General features: G+C 39.1%; 1 protein-coding gene across 3 annotated transcripts in view; it reads left to right on the plus strand.

The window, feature by feature from the left end:
* luzp1 (leucine zipper protein 1) overlaps positions 1-13,275 on the plus strand; it is a 39,498-nt gene extending 26,223 nt beyond the window's left edge. For all 3 annotated transcript variants that reach the window (XM_043262676.1, XM_043262678.1, XM_043262677.1), the window contains exons 2-4: positions 931-4,075; positions 8,360-8,546; positions 8,701-13,275. In XM_043262676.1, the coding sequence (XP_043118611.1) occupies positions 1,148-4,075; positions 8,360-8,518 (3,087 nt within the window). In that variant the 5' untranslated portion in view covers positions 931-1,147 and the 3' untranslated portion in view covers positions 8,519-8,546; positions 8,701-13,275. The remainder of the gene's footprint in view (positions 1-930; positions 4,076-8,359; positions 8,547-8,700) is intronic.
* Positions 13,276-14,454: the final 1,179 nt, after the last annotated feature.

Here is a 14,454-nt window from a genome sequence, read left to right on the forward strand (position 1 = left end):
GCCTCTCGCACCATAAAATTATGGGATTATGAAAGTATTATGACAGAATTCCTGCAATCCACACACGGCAGCTCATTCATTTGGGCCCGTCTCCATCTTGGTGGGCCTGCCAATCGAATGGTCATATTGAAATTCACTTTAGATTAAGTTGTATAAAATGCTTTCTTCCCTCTGGACCTGCTGTTACTGTTAGTGCTTTCATTGTATTTAGTAGAATATTTAATAAGTCTTGGGATTTTTGCCAACAGAAAACTATTAAGACATGTTGCATTAGACTTGAGATTAATTTTGGATATACAAAGATTTGGATATAGATTTTGATTGGAAAATTAAAAATAAAAGCATTAAATATGTAAAAATGTATAATTAAAAATGGCTACACAAGTTTTATTTTTAATTTGAGTAGCACTGTCCTGTAGGCTACTTATAGTGTGCGTTGCTGTGGCCAGAACTGTCCTTGGCATTCTAAATCTTGCTCAGCATCCTGAGGGTGTGATTAGGGGTGGCTGAATGTTGCCATAGAGACAGGGGGCAATATCAATGAGATGTGCTGCTGTCAGCAGAAGTGCAGCGAAAAATCGATGCTGCAATTATCATAGGTTGTGGTGAGAGCCAATGAAGCAGTACATGTCCCTTCTCCTTTGTCATCCACTTCCCACTTCCAAGGTCTTCCTGAGCTTAGCAACCAAATCTTTCCATTTGCTTATAAAAATGCACTTTTATTTTTTAAAAGCACAAAAAATGGTTAGCCGAAGGTTGAAACTGAATGTTTATAAATGTAAAATCATGCACAGATGCAGTATATATTCAGTATCTATCTAAAGATGCAGTATAAACAAAAAGGACATTTATCATATTGTTTTTATCATAAATATGCCTGTATTTGTTTTACAAATGGCACTTAGGCTTTGTTCTTTTTTTGTCTTGCAGGTGGTCAGAACTCACTTGGATAACTAGTGATAGTGGAGAAGACTGAAATAAAGTATTCAAAGCACCCTCCTGAAGGCAGGAGGAAAACGGGGACCTTTCCTTTTATAATTTCTTCTCAAGAGTCCCAGACCACTTAGAAAACACCGCCATACAAATGTGTACCCCTCCATCAAACAATCATAAAGACCTCACAGTAGATTAGTATCAGAAAGAAAAAATGACAGACACAACAAGTCGCCATCTGAGACACAAGTTGCAGAGCTTAGGACGACGTCTGGATGAGCTTGAAGAGGCCAGAGGCAAATTACAAAAAGCTGAAGATGAACTTCTTGACATTCAGGACAAAATTATTCAGGCCGAGGGGAGCAATTCCTCACTGCTTGCCGATGTGGAGACAATGCGGAAGAGATTGCTCAAAATTGAAGGCAAAGATGAAGAGGTCAGGAAAGCAGAGGATCTTTGTCGTGAGGTTAGGGAGAAATTAGATCAGGAAGAGAAACTTACCAAGGATCTCAAATCAGAGATTGAGCGCCTTCAGCGCAGAATGACTGAACTTGAGAAGCTTGAAGAGGCTTTTGGTAAAAGCAAGTCGGATTGTACCCAGTTGTGCCTTAGTCTTAATGAAGAGAAAAACCTGACCAAAAAGCTTGCAGCAGAGCTTGATACCCTGAAGGCCCGTGTTAAGGAAGTGGATACCTCTGAAGCTCGACTAGACAGGGCAGAAAAATCCCTTACTGCAGAAATGGAGAAACTAAAGAGTCTCACTCAGACTTTTGTGACTGAACGCAAAAGACTTTTGGAAAGGCAGAGAGAGGATGAGAAAAACATACTCAAGTTGACTGAGAAGCTTGAACGTCAAAAAAACAAACTAGGCCCAGCTGACCATAGCCGATTTGATTCTAGAGATCTTCGAATTGAGGATGAGTTCTCAGCAGGCCTTACATGCAAACTGGCCAGGAAGAAGAGTCTTGATTACTTAAAGCTTTCAGGTGACCTAGATTTGAGGAATGAGTCAGAGAATGAGAAAAATAGTTTGGAGGGGCAAGAAGATAATAAGGTAAAAGACCTCAGCCAGGAAGTAGAAAGATTGAAGAATCGTTTGAAGCAGATGGAGTTAGTGGAGGAAGACCTGAAGAACATGGAATCCAAGAATGCTGAACTGATAGAAAAGTACCAGCAGGAGAGAAACCGTAGTCAAGCTCTCCATGATCAGGTTGAGCAGATGAAAATACAGCTCAATGGTTGCAGCAGCAGTAATGGAAATTCTGCAATTACTAGCACTACAAAGGTCCTAGAGAATGGTAAGGCAGAAATTGAAGAGATCCATGTACGAGGCTTCAGACAGGAGAAACCTAAATTGCTAAATAGGAGTCCTGCTGCTTCTGAACCAGTCACCTCAAAGTATAAAAGCAGAGAAGCATCCCCTCAGCAGAGGCGAGAAACTAAGCAAAGGAACAAAGACCTGTGTCATTCCACAGAAAGTTCCCCAAAGACTGTACGAAGGACTCTTAGTCCAGCACATAGTGTCAGGAAAGGTGTGAAGTCTGCTTCTTCCAGTACTACTTCTGATAATGGGACAAAAGATGGAAAGAAAGATGAAAAAATTGTAAGTGCCTCATCAAGTACTCTCAGTGAAAGCAAGAAAGTTTCAGTCCTTAGTCGCTATCCTCCAGCTGCTAATGATCAAAAATCTTGGAAGCCATCTGTCAAGCAAATCGACAGTGATAGCAATAAGAGTCGAACAGAGAAGTTGTCCAGGTACCCTGGAAATGATAGTGAATCGAACAACTCTGATGGGTCACTCCTTATTTCAGCCAGTGCTGCTGTCATTGCTTCATCTGAGAAAGGACTAACTGAACCAACAAGTCTAGATCAGGATGCTTCTTCAGTGTTGACTATGTCCAAGGCAAATGGATCCTATACTGCTTACAGATCCCATGTATCTCCATCTGTTCTGAGTGACCACGGTTCTGATGGTCACTCCTCAGCTTCCGAAACAGAATCTACTGGCTCCAGACGATCTGCAGGTGAGCAAAATGACCCCCTGATGTCAAGTGGAAGAAAATACACTAGATATTCACGGCTGCAAGAATCTTACTCTGATGGTTCCTCTAAGATCCCCTTCAGTGAGGAGCAACATAAGCCTCTTACGGTGGAAGTGGATACACAGGAAACTACGCATTCTACCTCAGGTATTGAGGTCCGCAGGGTATGCAGCCCTCGTGAAGCCCTCCGGTCAAAAGCTATCATCAAGCAAGCCATTGTTGAGATTGATAGAAAGGAAGTGATGTCAGGAGGAGTCACAGAGCCTTTGACAACCAGTGGGAAACCCAAGATCTCCACAAAGCCAGTACTGACTAGCAAGATGACCAGCAGTATCACCTTCTATCCCAATGACCCTAGCTCTTCTCGAACTAGCAGTCGGAGCAGTAGTTTATCAAGCGAGCCCCCTTCCAAGGAAAGGCACACTTCCACAAGTAATATTGTCATCAGCCCCAGTATTGAGCACAGAGGTAGCATCTCTATACCTTACGAAATATCCATCCCTAAGAGTGAGATTGCCCTACGTCAAAGTGAGGCTGATGCTGACTTTTCTGAAACTCACAGTTACCTTGAGACTGCTCCTGTTGAAGCATCCCTTGTATCACAAAGCAGCTTCAGCCTCCAGTCTTCAGAAGCTTCAGACTTGAACAATGACACAGAGTCTGGCTTTGAGAGCAGCAGTAGCAGCACCATGACCAGCTGGAGAACCCACCACAATCACCGCTCATATGATGACACTTTACCCGAAATGAGAAATGTCACTGTCAGGAGCACTTGGAGGAGCCGTGGGGCAGCTTCTGTGGATGAATCTGCTCGAGCACTAAGGCAAGATGGCTCAGAGGATGAGGTTGAGTCTGCAACCACCTGGAGAGCGTATAGGGCAACTACAGTGATGGACACTCCATCGAACTCCAGCACTGTTGCTAATTGTGGAGGTAAACCAAGCCCAGTCGAAGTATACATGCGTAGGATCAACAATGCAGCACCATCTGTCCCTGAACTGGGACGACGGAACAAGAAGACTGCTTCACCAGAGAGGGCTATTGCACATGAGCCTGTCAGTGCTCAGCAACTTCAGCCAAGAAGCCGTAAACACCCCATGGTGAGTACTGACTTCGTCCATATTCAGTAAAAAGATGTAGATTCCATTCACAGACTGGACATGCATAGTCATGCTAATTTTATAAATCAATTTAACCTTTTCTAAATGTATTTGACCTTGAAGATTTAGGGCATATTTTCACATTTGTTTTGAATTCTCATCATGCTTTAGGCTTTATGCTTTAGTTTGTTAGTATGAATGCATCAGTCCACTGTTTCAGCATGGTCAGTTTAGATAAATGAAGATAAAGTTAAACAGGTGCAGAAAATGAAGGGATGTCAGGGTTTTTTTTTTTTTTTTTTTTTTTTTTACAATTACCTAAATCCCAAACTTTGGCCATATTCCCCAAAGTTGTTCAATAACAATCAGTAGCCAATCAATTAGAGTACTCCTACATAAAATATCCTGGCAAATCATCTGATTATCCAAATCCAATCTTGCTTGTTTATTAATTTGGTAGTTAATTTTAACCATCCCCCCCATCCCCTACCCCAGGTCTGTGAACATATTTGGTGCCTGCATTTTAATATTTGGCCATAGAATATAGCACTTTCTATTTGATTTGGAAGTTTTTCTTATAATCCTCTGCATCTGGAAGAAGGTGAAAAGGACAGATATTTCGTAAGCATGAAGTATTTTTAGATCACTCTCTGTCTGCCGAAATAGAAAAATAGGCCCTTGAGGTATCTTTTGTCTTCTGTTTATCTTGATGTGGAATCCTAACCAGGAAACTGTTTTCCAGTTGTAGCCGGTCTATTTCTTCAATCATTTGAGCACATTATAGGCATGTAGGCTCCTATTATTTATATTAGTAGTTCAAACTGGCTTTCTTAATGGGTTTAACCAGCTTTGTGTAGGTCTCTACATGTTTTTAAAGTTAATAAAGTTGTTTTAGTTCTTACAATATTTCTTTATCAATAAGATATTGATACATGTAAAGAGTGTTGAAAGTTAATGATGAACCGGTCAGAGGCCATGCCTTTGTTTTCAGCCAAACTGTTAGTTAGGTCAACAGGCAGTTTTTGTCTCAGCAGCTAAACCAATTTGAGCCTGGCGTCACCCCAGCAGTCAAAACAAAACATGGAAAACAGGCTCTTTTCACTAGCTTTCACCCTTTTTCACTTACTGAGAATACAAGTAAAAGAATAGAGCTGCATCCTATCAGTGCACCAATTACCATCATCCTCTCATTAAACATCTCAAACAGCCCAGCCCACAAATTTACCAACAAAAACCTAATTAAATTACTGAGATGGCCTTCAAATATGGCCCCTTCCTGGCACACGACTTCAAAAACAAGAACCACCCCTTTTTCTCTCTTTTCTTCTCAGTCTCTCTTTCTCACATTCAGTTTCATGCCATGTTTGTTTTTTTTTTTTTTTTTTTTGGTGTCTATTGCTCTGATGAATGGTAAGTGTCTGTTCGTTTATCTGAAAAAAAAAACCCGAAAGATTAATGCACAAGTGAATTCTAGCACTTGCAAAACCAGAGGTCAGATCATTTGTCTCTCTCTTCTCTTTATATCACTCAGTGCATGTTAGTTTTCTTTGTACTACAGATGGTTCTTCATGCTGTCATTGCAGCTGTAAGTTAATATACTGCTATTGTGATCACACAATCATTCATTCGCTCTTATTTCTCTCTGTTGGGGATTCTGTCATTAATCTTTTATCTCTTTCAGCCTTTAAGCATCTTTCCATCTGTAGAAGTAAATGTGATTTGTACCATAAACCTTAACATTGAATGGAGTAAACAACAGATCAAAATGTTAAAATAACTCACTCCATGATATTGCTATTTCATAGCTAGAATTTGTAGGAATACTAAATGCACATTACTGAAATACAAAAAATTTTATACTTTTTTTTTGTGTAAGGAGTGACACTTTAAAATGGATTTGCATAGTCTGGGTCAGGGCTAAAACAATAATATCTACATATTAAATAGAAAACTAGCATAAATATAGCCAAACAATTAAATGTTTAGTTTGAATACAAATCAACTAAGATGTAAAAATGGCAATAGTCAAAGAAGCAACTGCATATTCTCAGTCTAGCAACTGATTGAAAGCAATCTTTATCCATTCCCACTCAATCTGGAGTCCATTAGGAAGGATTTATCTAATCAGCCATGGTCAGGCATGCATTCAACTTTATCTCCAACACATGTGATTTTCCTTCTTTTTTTTTTTTTTTTTTTTTTTTTTTTGTTGTGAATGTATACTAATCATCTTATTAAATACCTCACCCAGGGTTATCACGGTCTGTTACAAAATTGATGTTTGAATGAAGAAACCCTATAAACTGAGAATGTTTCTTTTTTAGCTGTTTGTTGATAATTACAAGTTGCATTGTAAGACTCCTCAGACATCAGCTAGTAAAACAGATCTGCTAAGTGAAATGTGGTCACAGCTGTGGATGCAGCGTTGAATTGTTGATTCCATTATTTCTATTTATTTCTCTGTAGCTGTAACTTACTGTATCACATGACATGGTTCCTTTTTTTTCATCTCAGTTTATTTATAGTGGAATAGTTTGACCGTGGATGTCTTTATTTAAACCTTCAGAAGGATTTCCAGACTTTGTCTTATATAAGATCAATACCACGGTGATTAGAGGGAGATTGAATCCGTCCATCAATAATTTGTGCTGTTATGCTGACGGGGCAGAGGCATTATCTCCTCCATTATTAATGAAAGCACGTGTCCAGGACTGTCCTCACAGATCAAGGTCATCTGTTTCATGTCTCTGACACAAAGCCTATGTGAGTCAAATATATGTGCTAAAGTCATTAATACTCCTGCTGAGTGGAGAGCAGTATAAAGTAAAGTAATCCTGGTTGGCCAGATGTCGTGTTATGTTTAGAGCTGAAATGACTTTTCATCCCTGCGTTTAAAAATACACAAATCTGGAGTGATTTATGGAGGAATTTTGATCACAAGTTCTTTTATTTATGTCATTTATTTATTTATTTATCTATCTTTTTACTGAAAATTAATATGGGACAGTTGTGCTACTTAAAAGCACTTTGCTTAATATCATAACACTTTTTTTTTTTTTTTTTTTTTTTTTTTTTAACAGGACAGAGTAATTTTTTTGAATTCCTTGGGCTTGAATCCGTAATTCCTTTACTTTTGGTGCGCTTCTATCTTATTTAATGTTTCTTAAAAAAACATGTCCAACTAAGTAAACCAAAAAGTCACACTAAATAGAATTGATTATTTATTTGAAATCATTGTGTCTTTTATTTTAAAAAGATAAACCAGACATTTGCCATTTCGCACAATTACAATGAGCAAGATACATCTACAAGCTGTAACTTCACGTTATTCACATAATGAGTTTTCCTGTACCATGGATTTACATGGAACCCATTTCGTCATGACATCTTTCTGTAAGATTGTGCTTGGGTCGTTTCCACCCATTGCCCCTTCCTGAGTGACACAGGAAGTTACAAGGTTGCGCCTGCCCATTTGGCAGCCGATGCATCGTAACTGGTTTCCTGTACACCCACCTCTCGTATACCAGCAGGCCTCAAGCCCTATTATGGACAATTAGCATCTGTCTGCTGTGTACGAAATTCCACAGCAGTGTGTGGCATATCCTGCTGCCTCATTTGGGAACTTTTTATAACTGACGTCATAAACCATTTGGTTGGCTGTGTAAAGTCTCCACCTTCATGGTAAAGAAAAGAGACAATAGTCGTTCTATATTAGGACTTGCTCTGTGGTCTGAGCAATTTCTCTTCTCTGACGTGACTATTAAATGTTTGGCCTTATACTTATACCTTTTGTTGGAACTGACAATGAAGATTTTAATGAAACATCTAGGGCCGTTTAAAATTTGGTTGTTCACACAGTTTCTTTCTTTTTGTTTCATTTTGGAACTCAAACTTGCTTTATATATTTGATCCTGGACCTCAGATCTGGTAATAAGGGTCTTTTTTATTGAAATATTTTATTTATTTTATTGGGTTTTTTTTTTTTAGGATATGACAATATTTGGAAATCTGGATTCTGCAAAAAAAAAAAAGAAAAAGACCTTTAAAGTTGTCCAAATAAAACCCTTAGCAACACATACTACTAAAGTTTTTTAATATATTTAATTTGCAATAAATTTGCATTTCATGGAATTTCTTTATTTGAAGAGCAATATATGCAACTGGCATTTAAAGCAAATAAAGAAATTTCCTGTCCAGAAAAATCAGTTTTATTACATTATAATAAAATGTATAAAATCATTAGTATACTGTATCTCATTTGCTGTATGATTGTTCTCTTCCCAGCCTGCAGATGATCGAGAAACTGCTCCGTCCCCATGGCGAAGGCAGCCTGCGGGTGACGTGGACCTGTACGATAGGTCTGGGAGTCGTGGAGCGTGGTCTAGCAGAAACCGCACAGCTGATGGAAGCCGGTCCTGGTCAAATCGCCATCTTGACAACTGACCCAGATTACCCACATTTCCAACTAGAGGTATGCGTTTTTAACTTATTCAGTTAAAATGATCTAAAATCTACGGTCCATGGAGGATTCTGGGTTGCAATTAATTAAAGCAAGCTAGAAGCTAATTACTCACATGTTAATGAGTCTTGACCTAAAGTATCCTCTTGTGTTTTTATTGCCTCAGTTCTTGCATCTCAAAGCGGCTCTTGTGCCCAAGGAACCAAGCTCATCTCATCGTTGACCCCTGGGAACCTCTTTGTCATACTCTTACATCAACCACACCTGTATTGATTCACCATCTTCCAGCTGTCATTTGGGAACGGAAGTCACATGTTCCTACAGCGATGAATCCTCTTCTGCTCCTCGTAGTGTATTAAGTCTTCAGATGTGACAAGGGAGAGGCGCAGACATGTGACATGTGTCTTGGTGTTTGAAAGATGTGAAAGGGGCTTTGGATCAGCATTTTGAGAGCCCCACACAGTCCTCTCTGGTGCCACACAGGTCCTGGTAGATGTCCAAACTTGAGTTTCGTGTGTTTTCACAAGGAGCAAGTTACAGGCTTTTTAAAGTAGTCTTTTTTCTGGATGGTGCTTAATTCAGGAATTCATTTGGATTATTGCACACAGCTAAAATGTATTGATTATTCAGCAATCTCATGTAGAGCCAGTAATCAACAACATGCTAAGTCTTTAGTATGCATTAATGTACATAAGTTTTCATGCCCAGTGCCCAAGTTTATTTGATCTCATTTGTAATTTGCTCCTTGTTGCTGATCATGTCTATTGAACTGTATACTTTTACTAGTCTGTTTAATTCCTTTATCTTCATCTCTTTAACTGGATTTGATGGTTTCATAACCAGCATAGCGAATTCACAGGACCACCAACACTAAAAAGCTGGGAAACGCATCTGCATGTTGAATCTTCCCATCTCAGTAGCTCTGAAGGGATATTGGTTTTGGATTCCAAACCAGCTAGAGAAGAATCCTATCATCTAGAGCTTGTCTCGGTGTGACCTCGTCTGTCTGGGTAGCTAACTAGGATTAACCCAAATGCTGGACATTTATGGAGGATTTTCAAAGCGGACTCCTCACAGCCGTTTTGTGACTCTACTCGCAAACTTTGCACAGAAAGACTCTCAGTACGTCACAGGAAACCAGCGTTAGAGATTCTGCTGGTCCGAGGCAGTCTAAAAAAAAAAACCCTAGATGGGTCGTGTTTTCAGTTATTTCAGCTGTAAAGCTTGTTGAGCCTTGAGGGTGGCTAGCATGACACCACAGAGGATCCAGAATGCTTAAGTTAGGAATGCCTGTGCCTGGATAAACGACCTCACCATTGAAAACATTGGAATGCCCATCACTTTGTCCTTGTGCGGAAATATTATTGAATAGAGCTGCTGCAGTTGAAATGTCTTGTACTGTTTCTATTAGGTTTTAAACTCTAGTGCCGCCAATGATTTATTTTCTCGTTCAGGCTCAGATTCCTCTTGCCCTTGAAGTGTCTGTGTTTATTAATATCTCTCTTATACAATACCATGTCTCGATTGAACCCGACAATGACAGCCAAGGGTCCGCCAGATGATCTGTCTCCAACGTCACTGGAATGTGGTTATTTTTTTATTGTTTTAATCTAAAGCTTTGTGTAAAGTTTTGGGAGTGAATGGGCAGTGTGCTTTCTTTGCAGCATATTCCTTGGTTATCACCCTCACGGTCAGTTTTGCTTTTTTCTGGTTTCGCGTGCTTCTGTGTCCTGTATTTATCTCTCTACTTGGGCTGGATGGAGTCTTTGAAACACTTTTTGTTTATCGATTGATCCATTTTATTTAAGCCATTCTAAAGAATTTGTAATTGCTTAATTAATTAAAACAGTACAAAAACTAAATCCAGACTAAATCCTTGTAAAAATCAGTCATTTCTGATGTATAAATAACGTTTTTACTGCTTTAGTTTGGATTATACCTCAGAAATGGAGACTTAGCAGCAAAAAGTGTAACGAATAATGTAATGATTTTAACACCCAGAATTAATTTTCTACACCATATATTTTTTTCATTAATTTCTGAAAGTTTTTTTTTTTTTCTCCTTAGACTTTGTCGGTGGTTTGGCGTTGTACTTTCTAAATTTTGGTGTCTGCTTTGTTCTGCACTGTAAAACCAAGCATCTGTCTTTCCAAATGCATCCCCCAGACTTCACCTCTACTTCCTGTTCAGGGGTCTTGGGCTGAAGTGAACATGCTGGTTCCTGTATCTCATGCCCTTGCTTTCCCAGAATACCTCAGTGCTCTGGACTGCTGTAATCCAAGATGCTGGTCCCTAAAGCCGTTTTATTAGCTGGCTAAAGCAGTGGCAGCAGGCCTGATATACGACCCCAGTGTTGGTTGCCGGTCGTAGGTCAGTGCTGCATTTGATGGGCGTATAACTTGTAAGGGAGGAAGTGAGACTAGCTGGCAGCAAAAGAGGAAGCAGAAAGGCTGAACGGCCAACTCTTTGGGATCCATGTGTGGTACCAAGAGGGTCAGCCTGGATTCTGTAGAGTTTTAGCCATTTCTCAACTTCCACAAATAGTTTGAGGCATTATAAATTGTAAATCCCTCTATAATAAAATTGTACCCGCTCGAAGCTTGCAAACATGATCCTAAAACTGCAGCATGACCCAAATGGATGTGATGATATAGTGCGAGTCTGTACTGGAAATACCAGCAGACTCTTCCCTCCCAACCCCCCGGCCAGGCAAAGGTCTCTCGGCTGCTCTGTGGCTTCAACGCGCAACCACAGCTGTCGGAAACCGTAGTTTTTATGTGCTCACAAGACAGTCCAAAGTTTCTGAAAGAGGTCTTTTTAAAGAGGCCGACTGAAGCCGCAATTCTCAAGGAATTCTTCCTCATTTCTCAACCCCATTTACTAATGTGTCAGTGTGCCGTTCGCCCTCAGAAGTCATCTAACACATGTCTCTGATTTTCATTCCTCCACTTCTGTCTTTAGCTCTCTGTGGAAATGATGGCTACGAGTTTGTATTACACGTCTCAGAACGGATCAAAGGTTCATATAGTTTCACATACTGTTCGATTAAAAAATGAAATCATGAAAATATATCTCTACGTCAAGGTTTTTCCATCTGCATCACTTTTGTGTACATTTGAGGTCAATCTTAGCCTAGTTATAACGCCAGTCGGTTAGCATAACCATGTTTAGCTTCTGACGGTTGGTGATGACTCAGAATGGTTTTTAATCATTTTTAGTGACAATTTTCTAAGCCTTATTGAGGAGAGTGGTTGTACTTTTTTTTTCTAAATGTCATTTATAAGCAATAAAGTAATATTGAATGTACAGAAGAGAAATTTTGAAGGCTGTGTTATACCCGCATTGTGAGCCGGCATTGGTCCTGAAAGGTCAAAAATAGGTCATGGTGTCATGAAATATCACTCCAGAATCTGCACTTAACCAGCACTTAACGTAAAAGACTTTTAACCTTTTCCTTAACCTTTATGGATTTCATTTTCTAATAAGCCTGTTTCTCCCCTAGTTCACTTCCCCCTAATTAATTGAATGTACAGCCATCAAAGATGTGTATATATATATGTATGTGTATTTGTGCACTGGCCAAAATGAAAGAATAAGTTCACCTGCAGCAACCGAGAAACAGATCTTGTATTTTTGGGGTTGACTGTCCAGTCCACATCATTTGTATAGACTGCAAGTGTTTTATTTTAATTTGTCATTTATTTTTTTTTTTTTTTTTCTGTACGGCCAAGTGCTCTGTATTGTCTGTTTTAGTTGACACTTAACGTGCCAAAAATCATTCCAAGATATTTTTGTAGTTTACAAGGAAACAAACAGCTTCTTAAGCATTATTGAAATTAAAAGGGTAAATATTTCTGTCGTCAAGCTTTTCATTCTTTATCTGCTTTTTAGTTTTTTCAAACTACAATTGGATAGGTTTTATTTAAAAGTATCTTGTAATTTTGTAAAGTGGGCCATGTTTAAGATATGTCAATTTTTTCCCTTTTTTGTTTATTGTGTAGATGTGTACCTTATTGGGCTCCTGGAGAGTGTTTTTGGATTATTAATTTCAGTATGATGTTTTATTCACAATTTGTATGAACTATTAAAGTTAGAAGACTCAGTTAAAAGTGTTAATTCACCAGCTTTTCAAACGTTGCTTTTTTTCCTTTCATTCTAAGGGAAGTGTTTAGGTAAAGTAAGATGGATATGTTGAGCCAGAGGCTCAGTTTGGTTCAGTTCTGTACTCCTCTTTTATTATCCGTTCAGACTGTGGGTTTCCCTTCTGTTCATTCAGGGTTCATTCATCTCCTGTGCCGTATTAAAAGCGCTGCCAAAGACAGATTTCAGGCCTTAAACACACACATACGAAAACTTGCTCTAAAAAACACACACACACACACACAGACACACAGTAACTGAAATTAAAGTTCACTGATTTTTGCTTACACCGTCTCTCTAAGACACTGCACATATAAATACAGGCCTGCATCGTCAAAGAAGGGAGAAAAAGAATGGTTATGAAGCAGATGTTGGTATAGCGTGAACCTGCGGTGAGGACACAGGTGAACATGCTCATTGTATTCAGCCTCTCAGTGTCAGCAATAACACTGTGTTTCAGTCTTACACCTTTGTACTGTAATATTTGTGCATGTTTCAGCTTAACATGTTTCAGCATTGTGCATGGAGCTAGACATCTCTTTAGGCTGAACTGCAGACTATATGTATTCCAGCTAATATAATAAAAGCAACTTGTTTGTAACAGGTTTGGATTTTTGTTTTCATTTAGTGTCTTTTGATAGTAGACACGATGGACTGAATGTACAACCAAGAAGCTCGGCCAACACGTAATACACATAATGGTAGTAACGGTGCGATGAAAACACACCGAAGGTGTTTGGGAGATATTTCGTATATTTTACTGTCACATCCCTTATTGTTTCAGCTGATGGAACGTAGTCTTTGTTAGGCGGCAGATCCAGCTAAATACTGCAACTCATGTAGAACAAGCAACATTCATGACTAAAAATTTGGTTTGCGCCTAAAAGTGTGGGGTTTACCTGTTTTTGAGAGCCTGATTCACATCTTTAGAGGCCTGAATATTACTAGGTTTGAAGGCCCATTTAAGCCCACACCACAACTATACCGATGATACAGCAGCATTATTATTATTATCACTTTTCAGTTTTCCATCTGATAAATGCTTAAAACATTTACAGCCAATCAGAAATCAGGCAACTATTCAGAAAGTGAGGTAGGTGACCGTTGCAGCAGTACATTTCTACTCAGTAGAATGATATTGTCTGTTGGTGTCACATCAATGGCGTGAACAGTTTAGAACGACACGAGGGTGAATAAATGACTTGTGAACTATTTCTTAAAGGCATCAGTACACAGTAACGTAATCAACATTTTATGGCTTGGCACTGACAAATAATATTAACTATTTCAGCGGGTTCATAAAGTAACTGAAAGACTAGAGGGAAAGACACCATAAATCTGACGGGATGCTGCAAAGAACTCTAAAACCAGTTCACTCAGCATCCAGAGTCTTTGAAACAGCTCCTAAAGCTTTAATCCTGTTCTCAGACTGAGAGTTATCAGCCTAACGCGATGGGTTTTTTGAACGACATTCAAAATGGATAAGTTCGAAAAGTCTAGACAGTGAAGTCAGTCTTATTCCCGCCTTTTCTTCCAGTGTAGAACATTCATCAGCATTACCGAAGACGAGTTTAAAAGCAATTTAATGGAGCGTTAACGTGAAACCGACTAGCTGATTTAAAAAAAGAAACATTAGATGGCCTACGTGAGCGTGAAGGTGTTGTATGACTGTGTGTGTTTTATATTTCTGCAGTGTGTATGGGGGTTTCTGCGCTGTGAAGTAGTTGTAGTGTGTGGGTGATTAAGAGTAATATCCGCCTGTGAACAGAATGAGTCAGGT

This window comes from Puntigrus tetrazona, chromosome 17, assembly GCF_018831695.1.
Source record: "Puntigrus tetrazona isolate hp1 chromosome 17, ASM1883169v1, whole genome shotgun sequence".
In the NCBI taxonomy this organism is placed as follows: Eukaryota; Metazoa; Chordata; class Actinopteri; order Cypriniformes; family Cyprinidae; genus Puntigrus; species Puntigrus tetrazona.